This window comes from Conger conger, chromosome 9, assembly GCF_963514075.1.
Source record: "Conger conger chromosome 9, fConCon1.1, whole genome shotgun sequence".
Lineage (NCBI taxonomy): Eukaryota > Metazoa > Chordata > Actinopteri > Anguilliformes > Congridae > Conger > Conger conger.
The window spans coordinates 29,004,473-29,026,471 of record NC_083768.1 but is presented as its reverse complement, the minus strand read 5'-3'; the positions used below and the strand labels follow the sequence as shown (position 1 = coordinate 29,026,471).

The 21,999-nt window shown below is 38.8% G+C and overlaps 1 protein-coding gene and 1 long non-coding RNA gene across 2 annotated transcripts; both read right to left on the bottom strand.

Moving 5' to 3' along the window:
- Window positions 1-158: 158 nt before the first annotated feature.
- On the bottom strand, window positions 159-15,024 carry tmie (transmembrane inner ear). Its single transcript, XM_061255963.1, has 4 exons — window positions 14,659-15,024; window positions 10,028-10,145; window positions 7,639-7,788; window positions 159-466 (listed from the first exon to the last, which is right to left on the bottom strand). The coding sequence occupies exons 1-4, from the start codon at window positions 14,764-14,766 to the stop codon at window positions 159-161; spliced, it is 684 nt and encodes a 227-aa protein (XP_061111947.1). The 5' UTR covers window positions 14,767-15,024.
- A 5,157-nt stretch (window positions 15,025-20,181) lies between these two features.
- On the bottom strand, window positions 20,182-20,912 carry LOC133136509 (uncharacterized). Its single transcript, XR_009709535.1, has 2 exons — window positions 20,770-20,912; window positions 20,182-20,416 (listed from the first exon to the last, which is right to left on the bottom strand). It is a non-coding gene; the product is annotated as an uncharacterized LOC133136509 (long non-coding RNA).
- Between the last annotated feature and the right edge of the window lie 1,087 nt (window positions 20,913-21,999).

Below are 21,999 nucleotides of genomic sequence, written 5' to 3'. Positions count from 1 at the left end.
ATTAAATCGAGGCAAAATTTGAAGTCATTTAAAAATACACAAAACTGAAAATAATAAATAAAATAAATAAAAAAGAAATATTGCTAACAAAAGTCTTCGATCTTGCAAGATCTTGCCATTTGAAGGACAAGCAGAATACAAAGTCCTTGTGTTCATGTTCACTTTTTGCCCTGTGATTTCTTACCTCCTCCCTTTGCTCCTCCTTTTGTACTGCCTCCTCCTTTGTCTCCTCCCTTCTCTCCTCCTCCTTTCTTGCCTTTACCTCCACCCTCATCCCCCTTTTTCGAACCACCCTTTTCGCCCTTTTCACCCTTTTTCTTGGTGGATCCTTCCTTGCCCTCTGCCTTCCCCTCCTTGGCACCCTTGCCCTCTTTTTTATCTTTGGCATTCTTCTTCTCTTCCTTTTTCTCGCCATCTACTTTTCCTGAGACAGTAGCGACCTCAGTTTTCTCGTCAGGCTTAGCCGCTAGACAGAAACAGACAGAAAATACATCATTATATTTTGTGCAGCACACCACAAAACTATAAAACAATTACATTTCTTTTTGTACAATATCTGTAGATTAGGGAATAGGGATTCATGCAATACCCATCTCATGAGATATCTGCAGAAATTGAAATGAAAACTGACTTATGGTTGAAAATTGGGACATACCGTATGGTAGAACAGAATTATTTGTATTCTTTGTTTTTACATGACGCTAAAGTTCTTACCCATTATCTATATAAACAACGCTGTCGGTATCTTCTTCTCATTGATTCTTCAATGTATTATTCCCATGTAATTGTCTGCACTCCAATGGCTCACAGATATTTTAATTAGCTTTTTATAGATTAAAAGATTAAAATCACAAAATGTGCTAACCAAGGGTGTCTGGAAAGTTGAACTGTATTGAATGTAACATAGAATTATGTTCCAAGTGTAGGTACAAAATTATTGATTTACTAGTTAATCTAATACTTGATAAGTTCATATACAGTGGTCCCACTGTAAATATCTATCTATATATTTATATACGTGCATACACTGTGTTGTATGTTCAGTTGCTGTTTATACTAAATAGTGTGAGTTGTCTGATTTACTGGGGCTTTGCAACTTCAACCAGGCTGTATTTGGTGTGCCTACCATTTGTGAATTTGTTGTGTGCATGCTTCTCTGATGATATACTCTTATATTAATTACTCTGTGGTGTTGGCTATCATATGTGCTGAACCTATTATTATTGTTATTATTATTATTATTATTATTATTATTATTATATAGTATATATAGTCCATAGCTACATAGTATAGTCAAACTGATTCCCCTAAGGAATCAAGAAGGCCTGCGTATCGACCAACAAGGCACCTTCAGGAAGTCCTGGCATCTTGAATCCCAAACATAATGTTAAGCCTGTACAACAGATATCTTTATGACTGAGCTGGGGTCGTAAGCCCCTGTGTAAAATAACCCATTTGACAGAAAAATCAAGTCTGCTCAGACTATCACCTCTGCTACAGCGACAACAAAACTGCCTGGCTGAGCAGCTTGCAAGAAAATCTGTTAACTTATGGGGGAGGATGGCTTCAATGTGAATTGCCGGCAATGGTTGTGGTGACTTTTCACTGCTAGATTTGGAGTACAACCTGCCACAAAGAGGATCTAATGTTTCTACAAGGTAGATTATGCATACCCTGCCATCACCTCCATACATGCAGAACACTAACACATTTATTCCCAGCACCAACAGATATGACACTAGCCCTGTGCTGTGAAATATTAACCCCAGGGTACAATGTGGTATATTTCTTTTTTTTTATTTCAGTTTTGACTTTTAAGAACAAATAAAATAAAGACGACAAGATTTGTGTAACTGTTTAGAGAGGTCACAGCAAAGAAAAAATACCAAAACACTACTAAAAATTATTATGCATGAGTACATTTAGGAGAGACGTATTTATCCCACAAAGAGAAAAACACTGCAATGAGGAGAAGAAAGACTGTTCTTGTCTAGAGAAGCAGCAACAGTGAGCCCTGCTACATAGCCCAGAGGACCTTCTTTCTACTACAGAGAATAAAAGGAAGCTTGGAAATGGGGAAATGGAATGGAGCCTGGCTGGGCAGACATACTGTACTGTACTAGTGCTAATTATAGGAGAACCCCTTCAAAAATGTACCCTACCACATTGCTGGAATTCTCTGGCAGTAATTATTGCGGATGGGCCTGTCAGAGTTCTCTGGCTACCTGATATTCTACACAGCAGATGATCGTAGATTTGCCAGCACCCTGGTGGACAAAACCCCAAGAGTAAAAAATAACTACATTGGAGGCCCAGATTTCTACAGAAATAGCAGGTAAATGCAGCTGTACCCGCAATACAAAACTGGCCTTGGTTTCTTGACTGGTTTAACATTCTTTCCATGAATAAAGTTGTTCATTCTGGTAAAACCTTTGTTTACATTCGGTCACAGTAAAGAACATTGCGTCTGCCCAAAACATTCTCACAGTGAATTCAACTTGACAAGAAAGGGGATGTGTATAAAAATAGTAATATGCTAAATGTGATGGGATTGGTTAAGAACACTCTCAGCTAATAGGAATGCTGTAAACTGGGTATCCTTTGTTCCTTGCATTTAGATTAATGTCTTTAATCTTTAGCGTCTTTGAACAATTGCTCCTAGCTGTTTTTTGCACCATTCCTTGCAATCTCTAGAGACTAGTGTGCGTGTAAATCCCAGGATATCAGCAGTTTCTGACATACTCAAACCACCCTGTCTGCCACCAACAATCATTCCATGGTAAAAGTCACTTAGATCAATTTTTTTATGGTTGATGTGAACCTTAACTGAAGCTTCTGACCCATATTTATACTTCTCTGCTGGACACTTTACCCATTGCAGTATGTACAGCATTACTACACTCACCGAGCACTTTATTACACCTACTCATTCATGTGACTATCTAATCAGCCAATTGTGTGGCAGCAGTGCAATGCATCCAATCATGTAGATATGATTAAAAACGACATATTCTCTGTTTTGCCATATACAATATTGATTTTAGCTTTATTGATTCTATTGCAACATCAATTACTTTACAAATAATGGTCAGTTCATTTCATATTTTGCATCATAGTCCACTTTTTAAAAATCATCTTTTACACATCTTTTTAACATTAAACATACCTATAATAAAACAGGCCTCTGGAAAGCTATAACTATAATATCACCAGATCACTTAGCGAGCATAATAATGGAGAAATGTCGGGGGTAACAGTTCAGAATTTTCAAAAAGGAACCTTCGTTGATTATAATAGTAGGGTAGCAAATATACACTGAAGATTCTCCATGCCTACAGCATGTTTTCCGCACTCATTCTCTAAGGGCACACTCCTCAGATCTGACCGCAAACGGTTACATTTATACATCACATTCCTTACAGAAAACTAATTATATACTCTCCTCAACTCCAGCTGAGGTGATAATCATCAGACATCGCTTGCACGTTTTCCCGAATAATAGCGGCAATTCATTTGAATGCACTGCAGAAAATGGGTCACGTAAATAAATACAATAAAAAAGCCCAAATCAGAAAGTTAATTAACAAGCAGTGGTGTAATTTCCTGGAGAGATCCACAAGTGTAAATATTTACAGGCCAGTTCTCCCCCTGTAATCGGCAGTTGGCCCATGCATTTAAACATGTGAAGAAATGAAAATCTACGGTGACCACACAGAAGGTTCTAAGGGAACGAGTGTGGTCACAGTGGATTGCCTAAATGAAATCCACACCCAGAGTAATGGTTCCCTTCACTTGCCTATTCCAGACCGACCTTCCTGTATGCATGCTGGAACATGGAGTCAGATTTACTGGACATTTGGTTTCAATGTCTCTCTTTAGTTTAATTGGCACTGATCATGTTTCACAACTATTCGCAAAAATTCATCAAAGCAGCAACTTCATCTCCAATGTGGCAGAATATATAGCACAGTGATTTTCAAGCAATCCTGGCCCTATTCTATATACATACATTCTCATTACCCCTGTAGTTTTAAGGCTGTTCCATGTACACTGCCATTTACCATAAACAAGGGGAAAAAAAAAAGTAAGGCTGTGCAATAGATACCTCTCCTTTGAATCGATGCATCTGTTCATCTTTAGAATAGCGGACAGAATTGGACAGGTTGGCAAGGAATGAAAATGCAGTGCATTGAAGTGCGTGTCCCAAAGATTTGAATTTTATTCTGGGTACAGGAATACATATCATATACAAGTGGACACAAACACAATTTCTGTTTGACCCTTTTACATTCAACTGTGAATGTCATTTATTTCTTTCAGAAAAACCTGTGCAAGGTGATACAATGGTTAGACAACATCCATGGATCAAAATGGAAATAACATTCCATGTTTCATAAATGAATTATAGTATAACTTTGGGCCAGCACATAATATATGATAATGAATACAATGAGATAGGTCTCTTTTTGGAGATTTGCCATCATCAACAACCTTCACCTGCAAGCCTGATTTCTTGAGGATGGAAGCAAAAATATCCTCAGGTGGGAAATGACTCAGTAGATAACCATCCGTTCCAGAACCTTCCATTTGCCAGCAGCAGGTCAGAAGAGTGAAGACAGAGGACAGGAGGAGAAGGAAGAGAGTCAGCTTGTGTTTGTTGGAGAAGAGGGTGGGGCCCCCTCTTCCCCCACATTCACCGCAGGGAGTTGGCCAACAGCGGAGGGCTCTAGCTGCCCTGACACGGTCTGCAGACCCACGGCATCTGCTGTGGCTGTGGGCGAGGAACCAGGGAGGAAAAGGAGGAAAGGAGGGAGGAGAAGCAGAGGCCTTAGGCAAGTAACAAATAGTTATGCAAAAGGACTGCAAGTCAGGAAATGGCAAGTAGCAATGCACACACTTTAAGGGAAGATAACGTTCAGCATGTCTATGAAATAGCATCCAATTGTCTGCATCAAGCAAATGCGCAAATATATTTTGTAATTACAGGTATTTTTCTGAAAAGAATATTGGAGAACAAAGCCAGTTCAAAACAGATTTCTCGGGGTAAGGTTCTTTTTAATGAATTTTTGTTTTTGTTTTTCCTAGTTTCTGGCATTTAACTGCTCTAGTGAAAGCCTGCTACTCTTCCAATACACAAAGCACAGCCTGTAAAACAAGAAAAGGCATTTGTCTGTTCAAGGCAACATCCTTGAAACTGTTTATGATCATCTAAACGGATAACCGGCATCAACACCCTTTTTGTATCCCTTTCCAAGAGGAAATGATGTCTGAGACAAATTCAGTCAGGCTGGCTCCTTCTCAGTTTCTCAGTCTTTGTGGAACACTGGATAATTCCCCCAGGAATTTCCTCATTCACCTCTAAATGGAGCAATTTTTTGCCCTTCGAATAAGGAGTTGAAGAAGATTGTCAATCATTCTTTTGTGAATAAACTAAAAACAAAATTTATTACAAACAACTCAGTGTTGCTTCCATAATGGAAGGTCATTCATGTCCTTTACATTGATTTACAAACTACTGATTTACAAATATGTATTGTCCCTTTTAATAAATAGGTGCCTATGGGATTAATATCAAAATAATGGATAAAATATCAGTAACTTTAAAATATGAGAAGAACATGGTCAACATGACTCGACTGCAAGCTACTGATATGATGGAAAATGGGAAAGGACCAGGAACACCATAAACAGTGTCATACAGTGAATTAGCACGGGATGATAACCAGAGAATTCCCAGCACGCAGCTGTCATCTGCTTCCTGTCTGCTATAATGAAGCTGCCAAACAAATGACAGCCTTATGACTTATGACTTATGACTTATGAACTATAGCTGATTGGGTGCCCACTGGTCATGGCTCAGCTGTGATTGAGCTTCCTGTTAAAAGACATTAAAGAATTTATGCTGCATGATGTACACACATTAACATTCAATCCTCACTTTCCCCGCATTTTTATCCCTGCTTCCTCCTGTACCATCGGCAGAGGGGGTTCAAGGCTAATTGTATTGCCCATGACGAATGCAATAGCAGACATAATTTCCTCAACAGAGCAGGAAATAGGGGGAACCAGCCCCCTGGCTAAACAAGATCGAAACTGTTGTGTCTGACATTAGAGCAAAGAAATAACTCAACCTGTTCATACTAGGCAGGGTAGCAGTGATTGATGAGATAGGTGTAGTGTCCCAACACAGAGGATACTGTTTAAGTTTTGAATTTCCATCTCTTCCCTGAGAAATTTGTCTATTGATTCCTAGGCCCTGGACAAATCCAGGTCTCACCCTTGTACTAAGATACTGCCCAGTTGATTACAAACAAGCCTGTTGTCACGATGCTGGTTTCAGTGACAAACAAAAATCAGCAGGACTTTGCCCAAGAGGAAGCAGAGGACAAAGACCAGCTTCAGACCATCCAGACCTTCTGGACCTCCAAAACCCTTCAGCATGCAATCAGATAGACTGTGAATACAAGCTTCTATTAGTGAAAAACGAACACTATTATAGCTGTCTGGGGATAGTGCGATTACATTTTGAAATGCAGAAAGTAATTCACGAATAATCTGCCCTACTCTCTCGGAGGAAAACTAAGGTTACAAACAACTGGTGGCCTTCAAACCTCCCAACTTCTGAACCAGAATGAAAATAATACTAGATGTCAACTTAAAGGCCAGGGAGAATTGCAAGAAGTGGATTTTGGGATTGATTCTCTTTTGATTGAAGGAATAGGACACAAAAGCATGTTCCACAATCATGATATCACTTAAATATGAAGCTAAGCAACTGGTACTAAAATATTAGATAATCTAAAACCTATAAAATGTTGACAGATCTACAATACTTATTATTTTTAAAAGGTCAAGTCTTATATGTCTGTGAATGTGTGTCTTATGATAACCAGAGATGGATAAAATTAAAGGGTATGTCTGGTATGGATTTCAAATTACGGATTTTAAATAATATTGTCACTCATGCATGCAAAGGCAATAGAAATCACATGCAAATGAAAATTTCATGCTCAACTGATTACAAAGGCATTAATATTACTCCTGAATGGTGCTATAACATCAAACTGTGGGATATAATTTATGTATAGAATAGTTCAATGATCTGAAGGTGGCTGACTTTAGATAATGAGCAGGCAAGAAATGTTAATCGGATAGTTTAAATCACAAGATTTTAAAATGTTATTCAAAACTAATTACACTATAACCTTATGAGGCAATGACATGTGCCTTAACAAACCATATGCTTATATTTTATATAAAGACTTTTTACAGTATTTATAATTCTGATTCTGAATTAAAATATTTCCCCCAACATTACAGAAGCATAGGCTATGCCATTTTTCTTTGTATTTGATGCCTGCTGAAACTGGGTTCCACAACAGTGCTGCGTTACAGTGGCAGTGTTACAAGTTAAAGGCAAGACATTTTTGTCATTTTGTAAAAGTTTTTTTCATCCATCACGATCTGGAATTATTTGAAGCTTGATATACACATTTGTAATATTACGAGTCCTAACCAGTGTTATTACAGTGAACATACAGGAGCACCATGACAGTGTCTTCATGGGAAAGTATGAATGGAACATCACCAGTGAAGTATTGCTTGACTGGGTGAAAGAGAGCATTGACTTATACTTACAGCCAGGCATCTCGGTCAGTTCGTTCAGAGGGGGCACTGTTTCCAGAGTGTCGGCGTACGTCTTTGCCGCCTGCCTCTGGGCATGCCGCGCTTCAATCTCCTTTTTGGTGCGAGGAATTCGGCATTTGAAGATGCAGCACAGAGTTATAACTGATAGAAAATTGGGCCAGTGGGGAGGGGGGTGCAGTAAAAAAAGAACAAAAAACAGTGCTTTAGAAAATCCCTCCAGAGCTTCTTGATCTGCACAAGGTAAATAAGGTAAATGGTGCCTTTGAAAACAATATCTAATAGGGGATGACTCGTGGTTTGAAAAATCCTCATTAAGGTGTTGTAAGTTTGATAGCATACGCGTGATCGAAACAATGTTAGACAGCTAATCATTGCACCACTGAAGAGCTGTTGCATCTATGACTTATGTTTACTAATTGCATGATGGAAAAATCGAAGTACCTCTTTGGAGCTATACTGTAAATAGCACAAAATCCCACACAATGCCATATTGCAATGTCATAACAAGCACAAATGGACAGGATACCACTCAATCTGCTGCACTCAAATATTGCATTGCATACATTACATACATTAGAATCATTATGAATTATAATAAAGGGACAGATTAGTCAGGAGTTACCTCAAGCACGTATTCAATTAAGACTGCCTTCTTAAATATTTACACAGTCTTAAACTGAATACATTTATTATGCCATAATTGTTTTTCAAATGTATATACATTTATATATCTCTTCTACCGGATGTTTTTTGAAAATTATTAAATGAATGGTTTCGTATTTTGTGAAAGCTGCCAGTGCAATTAGCCAGGGAGCTGTTCATTTTGCCTCTGAATTTATTGCTGTACCAAGTAGGAGCATGTGGTTCCTGGGCAAACATGAATGCATTGACAAATCTGGAAATAAGCTGCAAGACAAGCCTCCAACATGTTCCTCAAAGGTATACTCTGGCCATAATTTAAATGCAATACAGTAGTGGTCAGAAATCGTAATTTGACCATGGACCACTAGAGTGGACAACCAAACTCCACATGCATATAGGGCCATTTTTTTTTCTTTCAAGGACATAGCCACTGACTTGGCAGAAATAAAAGAATGCTTTGTAGTAGGGCAAAAATACATTCCTTACATATGGCTACCAAGTGAGAAGAGGCCCAAATCCAAGTCTAGAGAGGTGGAAATCTACAATAGGTTGAGAGATGTTTTCATATAAATGCACTCGGTTAAGACCAATAAAAACTTGCTTGGCTTCCTCTAGTCAGCTAGAAAACTTTTCAACCAAATGTAGCTGAGATGGCATTTCGCCAAATTTGAACCACAAAATGTCCAGTGGGTAACTAGGGATGAGGTCCTTGGCCATTAACCAAGGGGTGTGCCAGAGATAGCGATGGCAGACGTGTTTGTCTCAAACCCGGATGAGCCAATGTTGCCAGACCAGACCAGCACTCTAGGGGTTCCTTGGCCAAAAATTTAAAAACTTTTAGAAACATAACCCTCCTTAACTTTTTAATGTTGGGGTGGGGGGTCTGGGTGAGGGTCACTTGATCAGAAAAGTTTGAAAACCCCTGTATTGCAGCAATTGTAGACTAACAACTAGTTAACTGTAGTTAACTACTTCCTGACTTTTATAGCCAAGTTTTACCAGCCAATTTTCTGGCAGAGGGAAGTTTTGACCAAGATGTTGTGGTACTTGCTGAAGTTCAACTTAATACAAGTTCCAGACCAGTGAAGGCAACTTTACTGTGTGCATACCATTTTCAAAATGTGTCCTTCTCAATGTTGGACTCATTTGACCGTAACACCTAGTTCCAGTGGTCGTTCTTATGCTGAACTCGAGTTGGAACAGGATGTCATGGTCAGATAAAACCAAAATTAATTTCAAGACAATGATCCTAAGCATACCTCAGAATCAATCATGGTTAACTTGCCACAAATTACTGTTTTGCAATGAATAGCTCATTTTCCAGACTTGAACCTGACCAATGTGTGGTTTAAATTGAAAAGGGTAGCCCACAAGGGCAGACAGAAGGATCTTGAACGGAATGGTTGAACACAATATGTTCAACAAACTCATGAACCACAACAGAATAAGATGACCCTGAACAAAAACTTGTCTCTTTGCAACTGCATACTGTGTAATAGTGAATATTGTGTGCAACTGTATGAAATAATAGCTTTTTCTTTGAACACACAATGTAACTCATGACGTGAATGGTTTATCTTATACAGCCTTCCTATCTTTATCAAGAATGTATCTATCAATATCCAATTATAATAATAATAATAATAATAATACGAAGAAGAAGAAGAAGAAGAAGAAGAAGAAGAATAAGAATAAGAATAATAAGAATAATAAGAATAAGAAGAAGAATCAAACTTACCAACTGCAAGAATAAACACAGAAAAAACTCCTATGACTTGCCATAAGCGAAGCCCCCAGAAAACCACAGTCTCTGATGTGACAGGTTCTGGCTTCTTGGGAGGACTGGTGGTAAAAAGCTAAAAAGGGAATACAGAGAGGGAACATTATGACATAATTCCACACAAAACCAGTGATGATAGTAGTCCCTCCATCCAAAACAATGGCTTTCAGTTTGTGGCCAGCAGCCCTACAGGGTAGGCCATATCTGGCCATATTTACCACTGCACATTGCCCAGTAGATCTGGGTCTTTCAGTCAGCAGAATTGTCTCCAATAACACACCAGACTGAATCAGATGCGTGCCAAAAGCTCACTGAGCATACTCCTTCAATGTAATGAAACGTACTGGGGGCTGGCAGTCTGCCCTCAAATTGAAAAACATTGCAGTGAAGAGACCAGCTTACAAATATGATCATCCATTCCACAATGAGAAAACAAACAAAAAATCTGGCATGAAAAATGGTTAAGAAAATAAAAATGTCATTTTGATGTTGGATTTCTTGAGGTTAATTTTTCAAGATACTTCTTTTTTTTGTCAAACAGTTTTGTACAATAACATACTGCTTACTAAGCAGATTTTGTTTCCATTCCATTTTGCAAAAATGGGAATAAAAATTTCAAGAAAGAAAGTACAATGTACAACTGAAAGCTTACCAAACTGCAGTCAAAGAGTCATGCTGTCATTCAGTATGCACATATTTTTTACAGAGATGAATTATCAGCCTACTCTGCAGCAATCAACGAAACATACAGTATACATATAGTCCACATTCTGCAAAAAGATCTATACTGTGTGCAATTTCCATGTTTTTTTCACAATAACTGAAACATCCTCCACCAACTTTGCAGCTGTTTGTTTTCACTCTCCAGTCCACAAGCTGAAAGGCATAGTTATGACCAGATAAGAGCCCTCACTCACACAGCTGTTAGGTAGACTGCAGGTGCCAGTTCAACCAAAGGAGTCACTAATGCATGAGAACATGGGGCAAATCCAGCTCGTTAAACCCCTCTCTGAGTTATTCTGCAGAAATTGTACACCACCCCGTGGGGCAGCATGCAGTTGTCTAATTTCATTTCATTTGATTTTTTTCAAAATAGCATGGTATGGTTGGGTAAAGCTAAAAGCGCTTTATGGCACTTTTCTAGCTGTACTCTCAATGAGATCAATCCTTTAATGGCATGCAATAATCAACTTAAAATGCAGGCAATGCATTCACTACCCAAGAATATCTACTCTGTACGTACCTTATGTATGATTTAATGCATTTTCAGCATGACCATTTACAATTTGCCCACATTAAATCAGGCTAGTTTTATGTAATACTGTATACTTGGAAATATAAATAAATAAATAAAAATACCAAAAAAATGATGTCTATATGTTTAGAACAGCACTTCATGTGTATTTTCCTAGTTATGGATGTGATGCTTTGACTTGTAGAAGAACCTATGCACTTGTAAGTCGCTTTGGATTAAAAGCGTCTGCCAAATGACTAAAATGTAAATGTAAATGTAAATGTCACTTTCTGACCGCATATGAGAGTGCTCCAATCAGAATGACCATTCAGGAGACAGTGGCCCTCAAACTGGACTTATATTGGATCCCCCACCCTATCTAAAGACACATCTTCAAACATTTATTAAAAAACACATAACATATCTCAGTTATCTTATTATCAGAAAGCTTACAAACAAGGTTATCCACAATTTTAATACTTTTTGTCCAAAATAAATAAATATGCAAATTAGGTGATTTTATTTCTATCTGATGTTGCTTCATATCAATAGACACCACCCAAAACTCACAGGGAAGTTCTACTTTTCATATGGTTGTGCAGCATAGGACAAAAATTTCAAATACTTCCAGAACCTTTGGTTCAACTTGGATGTCTCTGGTGTGGAAGCAAAGTGGAACGTCTTTGTAACTGCTCATGACAAAGGACCATGTGGCGGCATGTGTGCTTGATAAGGAATTCATAAGAATTGTGTTTTTACTGATGTTTAGAGTAGATACAGGTACATTGAATGCTTTTACAAATATATTGTATATTATATATATATTGGATATATTGTGTATTACATATGATTGATTGAAATAGAGCCATTTTTTCTGCTTCCCTTTCAAAAGCACAGGATAAAATGTCAAAATAAGAACTCTCTTGAAATTAGCTGGGCCTCCTGCACACTTTCCACATGCAGTCGTGATTATCTGCGTGATGAAAAGACAGAGGACAACTATAAAAAGAGCAAGGGCGGGATGCGTGCTTGTGATGCAGAGCTGTAATTACCTCAGCCCAACATAGCTCTTCACCTTCTATTCGCACAAAGGCGTAAAATCAAGCATGAAAATTTAGCCATATCTTTCACAAATACACAAGGTGACACAAATACACCCAGAATACCCGTAGTACTGTCATAAGCAGTCAAATGTATACAATTCCAATTCCAATTCCAAATGTAAATAGGAGAAAACTTTTGAGTGACACATTATTGTATGACAGGTAAAATCAGTGGCATCCTAAATTATGAATCTGTTGGCACCTGGGGGAAATTAGAAACTAAAATGGCAACCTGTAACATATATTGTGTTAATATCTTTAAAGAAGAAGTTACAGAGGCAATTTTAAACATCTATTGATAAAGAGATTGACTACAACTCGAACCACCATAGACAGAGGGGCACCAGGACAAGTTTGTTCAATTCACTGTTGTTCTCAAACAAAAAAGTCTTCCATGCAATCATTCTATGGGTTTTAAACAATGTTTGGTTTTCCTCATACCTCACATAGCAGCAATAATGTCAATACTTTACAGCTATTTTGAGGGTGAGTGGTGTCAGGTTAAATCCAGAAAGCATTGACCACTGTTGACTTGACATCCATTGTGCACTGTTTTATTTACCAATGCTTATTTATAGCACCATATACTTGATTGCCATATCTGACTGTCTCCACCTTGATAACTGTCATTATTCAAGACACATTGAGATGAATATAGAATGATACTGGTTACATTAAAGCCTGATTATAAACAGCATGCATTTAGTGTAAATGTAACATGAAAATACTGTGAAATGCAAGATTAATATCAATATCGAGGCACTCAGGGGACTATGCATCATCCGCATCAGAACAGATGTTAACATTAAACTCACTTGTGACATTTGCTGAGTATTTTTTATGATTAGATCAATGAATGTCCACGTATTTTTAAACTGGGTGTAATATAATGTGTGGTCGACCACAATGCGTGCCACATTGCTTTTGTTCAGCAATTTAATCGGCTATTGTGCATCTCAAAAAATGGATGACTGAAAAAGAAAATGTTGGCTGGTCTCATTTTCTGCTACAACATGCCAATGGTCGGGTCTGAATTTGCCATAAACATCATGAATCAATCCTGCCTGGTGCCAGTAGTGCAGACTGGCGGTGGGGATGTAATGGTTTTGGAGAGTTTTTCTTGTAGAAATGGTGACTTTCAGAGATTGAGCGATCACATAAGGTGATCAATTCCAATCAGTAAACACAAACAGTGTCTATTATTAGTGTCTATTAGTCAGTCAATACCAATCAAGCATCATCTGATTGCCACATCATACCTAGGCATTGTTTCTGATTGTTTCTCATACCTGACCATGTGTATTCTGCTATTCTGTATTCTGGATAATTCCAGCAGGATAATGTGCCATGACACAAAGCACACATCATCTCAAGCTTTTCCACTAACACGACAGTGACCTCAGTTTACTTCAATGGCCTCTGCCCAAACCCCAGATTTCAATCCAATTGAGCACCTTTGGCATGAGCCGGAGGGTGCATGGTCGAAAAATCACTATCAAGTCAGCTTGGACCAAAATCCCCCAGGATTGTTTCAGGCACCTTGCTGGAATGAAAGCTACCCAATACAAAAACAATGACCACTACGTGTATATTTTATATATTGTTTGACATATACGATATCAAAGCTTGTTTTATTGTTGTTGTTTTCTTAAAATGGCAAAACTACTGTTTGAGCACTTTACAGTATGTGCCACAAAGAAACAGTACACAATGTCAATACTTTCCTTTGCTTTTTGTATAAACTGCTCCTGCTTGCATACCTCACTGTATTTGCATTGTCTGCTTCTCTTAGCCTTTTACTATTACAGGTTCCTTCTTGTCTCAGTAGGCTTTCTGTGGTTATGAGGCCATAAATGTAGTTTCATTTCCAGTGTTTTACCTGTGGATTACTACAGTCCTCAAAATAGCGTTTAACAGAAATGTTAACCCGTATGTGTAAACGTTATGTGTAACATAAGCATTTGTATTGGTAGGGGCAAATGCACTGAGCACTAAACAGCTGTGTATCTAACCTAAAAACAACCAAAGATATATGCAGAATGCATAGAAACAATGAAAAGTGTTCATTAAGAATGACATGCAATACAAAGGTGAATGAGGGGCTTTAAAGACAGCATGCTCCATTTTGTCAAGTCACAGCCACTGTTTTCGTAACCGGGGACGATGACCGGGAAATGCACGGAAGCTGCGGCGGCTGTTTACTGTAACCCGAGGATAAGCGGTGGCCGTGGCGACGGTGAGCTCGCTCTTACCTCAGGGTCCGGGATCTGGGGAACCACCGCGGACATGTAGAGAGAGAGGAGCACCGCCACCGACCCCAGCGCTGGCATGGACGGCCATGGCGGTCGATCCTTCTCCATGCCGGGCTCTCCTTTGTCCTCCTCGCTCCTCCACTGCAGGGTTTACAGGACTGCGGCGGCCTGGGTGATTGATGGCCACCGAGCTGCAGGCAGTGTCTTTGCCTCTGCTGCAGTGCTCCCCCTCTATGTCCGCTACAGAGCAGGGAATGTTCCACTCTACGGCTCCCAGCGCTCAGCCGCCCAACTGTTAGAGGCCATTAATTAATTAAACGAGCCGGTGTCACTTACAGCCCCTTTCTGCTTGTCATGTTGGGAGGTTACTACAACAGGAGGACCAGGGAACTGCATGTGCAGAGAAAGGCTCTGTAAAGATAGGCTAAAAACAGATTAGCTCAAACTGGTATGTTTAGTACATGGTGTACACAATCACATGGATTTCTTTGTTGGTTTGTGTGTCATTTCTTACCTATTTGAAAAGGAAGGTATGATTGACGCAGTGCCCTATCTGAGGATTTCCTACAAAGGCTTTGTGTTTTATCTTCAAAATTAGCCTAGAATTTTTCTAGAGAAGGTCATCTACAGTAGTTACTCAAAGGCTATGAATATGGCTGCTCAACTAGCTGTGCAGTGTTCTCTCAAACAAGGGACCATAGACGTTCCCATGATAATCACACCGAACAGAAACTATTGTGGTGGTTTTTTATGAGTTCACTCATTGTTATGCAAGACTGTGATGGCCTCAGGGATGGCCTGTGTTCTTAAGTCACAGTCGCCTATCTGGAGGCCACCGCAGTTGCCTGGTCATTTTGGCCAGTAGATTTGTCACCGGTTATGTTGCCTGAATAGCCTGAATACTGGGAGTAATCAGATAATGCCAGTAGATTTAGATTATTCTTTAAAAATGGAATGTAATGTGCCCAGCAGACAAGGCAGCCATCCCCAAAAGAAGGCATTAACAAATTTGAAGGTACAATAGGTAAGATTTTTGTTACAAGACCATGGTAAATCCCTGTGATTTCAAAAAATCGGTTTTAACTGCGACAGCCATGTCAGCGTATTCACAGAGAAGGGGAGGGATAAACAATGTTGTAATTTGAGCGTGTTTGTTGCTGCAATTCCTCTCTTGACCTTTAGAAGTCCGAAATTACCTATTGTACCTTTAAAAAAGTTCTGTTTTGGACAAAATACTTGTAAATACAATGACATCACTGTAAGAAATTCCCATATAGCCACCATGAACCTCAGCATTAGAGCAAAGAAAGTAGGTTACTGAAATAGAGCACCTCATTAGATTAAATCAGTCTTCTTTTTATCAAATATATAAGGTGCTAAAAGTGTAGTTAGTGAAACCATTAGCTTCAATACCGAATGATTACAACGCTATGTCTCACTGAACATTTGTGACTTCACGACCTTCCAGAATCCTGCTGTGGCATTCACACATTGTCATTCCGCCCAGTACAGTCCCATCCACAGCTTTTTATTTTTGTACTTTCGTACAGAAAATGTCAAACGTCTGGGCTGTGTCTAGAAACCTGAAACATAAATATTCTCATTTAATTTCAAAACAACAACACCTGCCTGTCAGTCTGCTTTCTCTTCATCTCATGTGATGGCTCCCACCTTTTCCCATCAAGCCCAGAGTTGCTTTGGAATTTCATGTAAAATTTCTGCCTTGAAGTCTCTAAATTGCAGGTTAGCCAGAGGACTCCCAGAATCAACATGACAGGAACTTCCTGTTCAACCAGGCTTTCACTTATTTGGATAATAGCAGTGTTTCAGCTCAAACTGTGCTCAGAGATGCATTGCTGATGAGTTTTCCATGTTTTAGTAGTTTCATTTATAGTGGGCTGCACACAGCCAAGAAATAAAATAAAATTTAAAATATATTTAATATATTATTTCACAGCAAAATCACTGGCTCACATTGCTATTGTAGCATGACCACAATGTAGGCCACATATGATTCTGAATTCTTAAACCAAAATGATATTCGTCTAACCCGAAATAAACATCTACCCAGTTTCATTCATGTAGCTTCCTAGCTATATAACTGTATGTAGCATTGAATTTATCTTTTTAGTGAAGGAAACTAGCTGTGTAAAAATAGCAAGCTGTTTCCTCTCCCAAGCCACAAGAACAGCTCAAAGGAACAGCTTACCTCAAAAACCATGGTGAAGTATGTGTTTGGTTTATTTAATTATTTATGTTTTTGTGTTGCTGCGGCCAGGACAGAAAGTGTGTTATGCCATTACTCGGTAATTCAGAGTAATGGCACAACACTACAAGAGAAATATGAGAAATATGAATTCATTATACGATAAGGATGAATATTATCATGTAACCGGTGTGGGAAAAATTTAGCAGCGATAAAAGGCGATAGCTTGTTGAGGTATGCTACACAAGGTAACTATGCTGTCACTACAGCCCTTCTTATCTTTTTCTCGCTTTAGTGTGAGAATGTGTCCCTTGCTCTTTAACTTGTTCTCACAGAGACACTCCCATTGCACCCAAAAGTTAATATGTAAAATGAAATTGCTATTTGGTTTGTTCCAGTGACATCAATGTCAATATTAGTCTAATTTTCCATACAATTATCCATGTTATTCTAGATGCGTATACATACTCTAGGTAACCAGATGTGTGAGTGAACCTTTGTCCTCAAAAGGTAATGTTAGGGTTTTTGTAAGCATAAATAATTATCTTATAACTTAAGAAGTACATACATTTGTCATGGTGCGGTTGGAGTTTTTTCCCCTGTAGCTTTTGGCAGTTCCACATTCTAAGCTGCTTGTCCAAAATCCCTGTCAAGTAGACCTGGCTCCATCTTTCAGGTCATTGAATTTACAGAGGCCATCAGATTAGCCTGACAAATTGAAAATCATTATGTTACAGTACATTGCATTACTGGCATTTAGCAGATGCTCTTATCCAGAGTGGCTTACAACACGAATACAACTGCATTGATCAGAGGGAAATCTGCTGGTGGACAGATGGGGGCAATCTGATCTATTTTCAGGGTGCTCAGTTCCTGTTGTATTTCTCTACGGTGACTCTGAAGTGCAAACCACAAAAACAAAAAGCAAATGCAAAAACTTTCGGCCCTGAAGTGCAAATAGCTACAACATATAGTACAAAAACAAAAAGGAGCAGCCGAGGAGCTATTTGCACTCCACAGCCGAAAGTTTTTGTTTTTGCTTTTTTTGTGTGTGTGTGTATTCCACCGTATTTCTCTGAGCCTCCTCTGGTCACATTCAAGATGCTGCTGGAAAATGCTAGTTTTTTTGGTGCTTGGTTTACAGGACACGGCTGGTATAAAAACATCTAAATGAACTACTTAGTTATTTCTGATCATTGGTTCAATACGATGAATGAAGCTACATCATTTGTAGAAGCTAAATATCATAATATCTGAAAATTGATCCATCCTAAAACACCTTTTCCATCTTACTCCTCTTACAGCAAGAACACAGGCCTGCAGAAACACAGCTGGCGATGTCAAATTTGCACCGCCCTCTCCCCCCTCTGAGTCAGGTTCTGCTCAAGGTTATATCCCATTACCAGGCAGGAAGGTTTTCCCTAGCACTGTTACACTAGGCATGCCCTTTGGGGCTTTAGGCCCAGATCTCTATAAAGCTGCTTTGCAACAATGCCCTGTACAAAGCTCTAGATATATAAAATTGAAGTGAACTGACAGTTATTACTGAGGTATAAAAAAGATTTTCCAAGAAAATCATGGACAGTGGTTGTAGACAATATTATTCTGTATATGGAACTTCAACTAAGACAAGTACTTTAGTCTGCCAAATGACTAAAATGTAAATGTAAATGTACTTATACCACACATACAGACACATCTACTGTCATTAAAGACCTTTGTTTTTCAACAATGAACCATATGCAATATCGCACCTTCAACACTCATGTTTAGAAATGACTTGGCTTAGAATTGAACCTTGTTTTTTGTTTTTATCTGAAAATGTAAACCATTAAGCATTTTTATCAGAAATTATAACTATTAAACAGTTTGCTAATTGTTAGTTTGTACTATATTTGTCAGGAACAGTCTGGTTAAAGAAGGCCGCAAACTGGTATTTTGCAATAGAAAAATAAAATAAAATAAAATAAAAAGAATCCACAACATGGAATAGAAGTGATGATACCTGAAAAAGCACCTATCCCGTTCTTTACACAGGCTATGGGTGCAATTGAATATAGGCAAGTGGTGACTTACTCATTAATCTTGGCCATTTCAACTAACCAAATCTGTGTACTGCTGAAATGCTCTCACTATAACCTGGTATGAAAAGGCAAGAGAACATTGGAAATGTTTGGAAAATTCCTACAAGGTAGCTTCACCAGTGATCAACCTATCCTGTCAGCCCATTCTGAATTTCAGTTCCACGGACTGCTGAAACCATTTGGGCTGGGATGCACAATGTCATTTTTAATGTGTTCTTGTCTGCAGAAGTGTCTTACAATTGGCTCCAATTAGATGAGCGTTCCCAATCCAGGAGTTTGAGGCTCCAAGCCAGGATGCGTCTTCTCAAGCAGACCACTTCAATTAATTACTGCCAGGATTAGTGCTCTACAATTGCAAGCAATTTCAAGGGCCTTAGCACCCAATTTACAAAATTAGAACTACAAATAGAGGATATAATAAACATATTTTTATATGCTTTCTATGGTTATCCGATCTCTGAATTTGCATGAAAAATTGATACCCTTTTAGCTTTCAGGACAGGGCACAGGGACAGTTTTAAATGTCCATATGTAATGTACTTACTTTCCAGTCACAAACATTTTATAAACATTATAAATTCAAAATGCTTCCATTTGTATGCAAGCTAAATGTTCTTTTTAGATGCTATTTTCCATTGACTCAGATGTGTCCACGAAAAAACAAGGGCAAAATATTTTAAGAGGGGTGCTCCCTCCACATACCGGTTGCTTAGCAAGACTCATGGCTGTCTTAACAGCAATTGTTCCACTTTTAAGTCAATCAACCGATATGAGCAGTTACACTACATCCCATCCTGTCAAATGACTCGCCAGTCGTGCTTATTGGTCTAGCCATTCTCCTGCAGTCCTTGTGCCACCCCCCTCCCTATGTGCTTTTGTTTTGTGCGCTGGCAGGGGAGATACACACAGTGGGTATCCTGATAACCAATAATAGCTGTAACTTAGCTGGTTACTGCCAAACTTATATTAGCTAGACAAATCATGCAACATAGTGTGGTATGAGGGTAACCAGGGACGGTGTGCTAGTATACCAGCTATAAAAGTAAGAGTAATGAATCAAGTACTAACCGATCACAGCACCCTGGGAATCTCAACCAGGGAAATAAACCTCAGAGAATAGAAGAAGCAGGAGACATGATAACCCCAACCAAAAGTAATGTTTATTGAGCATCAACAAAGGGAATACTAGAGAAGGAGATTTAGTTAGCAAGGTGTAAAGTAAAAGGAAACAAGTATGATTACATGGCAAATGCTTTCTTTATTACAAAATGGTATTTCAAGTACAGCACAATAATAATTTAGCAATAAGCAGTTTAAATAAGACAAGTTAAAGTCAGTTTCACTTAAGACACTATAGTTGCCACTACATATAATCACAAGGGAAGACTAGCTGAAGTGTGTTTCAGGGTCCAGACAGACACATGCACGCCACCAGGTGCTTAGCCTCCTCTGGGGCACACAGCCGCTGCTAAAGAAAAAAGGGGAATAATGAGCAGAGAATCAAAACCACATCAAAATATACCAGTTGGTACCATGCGCCAAAGAGAAACTTAAACATGCAGAAAGAAAACCAATTGATTTTTTTGTCTTTTTTTAAATAAATTTATTTTATAACAAAATTACAACCCGGAAGTGTACAGCCTAAGAACGTTTCTTACGTGGCTATGTTTACATACGGGCAGGGAGGTCGCGCAAATAAAACTATGTGCTGGTTAGGGACGCTACCGGGAGGACGTTTGGCTACGCAAGATAAAAAAAAATAAACAATTGCAAACAATAATGCACGAACTGACTGGACTACTGAGCTTAAATGAAACCTACCTGAACTATTGGTTTCAAGCGACACGGACAAGAACCACAGCTTCCCAGGACAAGGTGATACGAACAATTAGGAAAAAGTTAGCCAATTTAAGCAAACTGATTCTGGCAAAATGCTACCACGCAACCAATAGACCTACATCTCAAACAGCGGAAGTCTACTACTATATGGTATCTTAGGGGCGTCAATTTATGCTAATCACAAATTTATTGAACACGCCTTTGATGTACGATTACGTGGTATCTATCAACATGTGGATACGGAAAAAAAAGCTGTGTCAACGTGTGTTTGATAAATCCGGTGTCATTTGTTCGTTCGGTTCTGATCGCACATACATTGGCACACGGACTATATCTACTTTAATAAACTAATGTTAAATATGCTGCGATTTTTGTATTATTATAATAATTATTATTATTATTATAAAGACAAGCACAAAACATTGTTTGTAGTTTTCATTTGACATCGTAAGCAAACAACTCTAGAGCTAGAGACAGGCAATGTTACAATAAAATAAGAGCCACTGTTGCATTACATCATGCCTCAAAATTTGCACAATAAAGGAAACAAAGAGGTTAGTTTTAATAGAAACATTTGTTCAGGTGTAGTCAGGTGGGTTTTCAGATAGGCAGTGAATCTTCCTTCCTGACTGATTAGAGTGGTGCAGCCAGGTGCAGCCACTCCAACCACAGCCAGATGGCAAGTGGAGATGGACAGAGAGGTCTGCTCAGAGTATAATGGTGTAATCGTTGCCTGAAGAGACAATGCCTTTGCAGCTTGGTATGCCAGAATTGGCTATTTGAATTGAATGCAGGCAGCCGTTGATGATTCAACCTCCCATCCCTCGCTGCTTAATACTATGGCCAATCACTTGTTGCCCCACAAGACTTCCATTAACAAATGCTACTGGCACAGTCAAGATTCAATCCAGACCAAGGGGTAGATTATTACAATACTGCATTCATTTTGGTAGTCATCACTGGAAACTGTAATCTTGCGTTTCTTGAGTATTCATGATTCTAAATAGGGCTTATGGCTGGCTCTTTATATTACAGTACTTTATAGCATGTGGATGGACTGTGGCAGCAGTCCTGCAAATGTGATGCATAGCTAATGTCACCAAGAGAGGGCGGCATTCAATGACCGAGATGACACCTGCAGTCTGCTTCTTCAAGGTTCAAATGAAGTGTGACCCTTGTCTGCAATTTCAAATTGACGACAGTGGATGCAGC

Bases quoted from the DNA above. Each gene is read 5' to 3' on its own strand.
- tmie (XM_061255963.1), bottom strand. From the start codon at position 14,766: ATGGAGAAGGATCGACCGCCATGGCCGTCCATGCCAGCGCTGGGGTCG. The intron at 10,146-14,658 runs GTAAGAGCGAGC...TTCCCTTTTTAG, and splicing joins CCCAGATCCCGGACCCTGAG to CTTTTTACCACCAGTCCTCC. The intron at 467-7,638 runs GTAAGTATAAGT...GTTTCTGTCTAG, and splicing joins ACTGACCGAGATGCCTGGCT to CGGCTAAGCCTGACGAGAAA.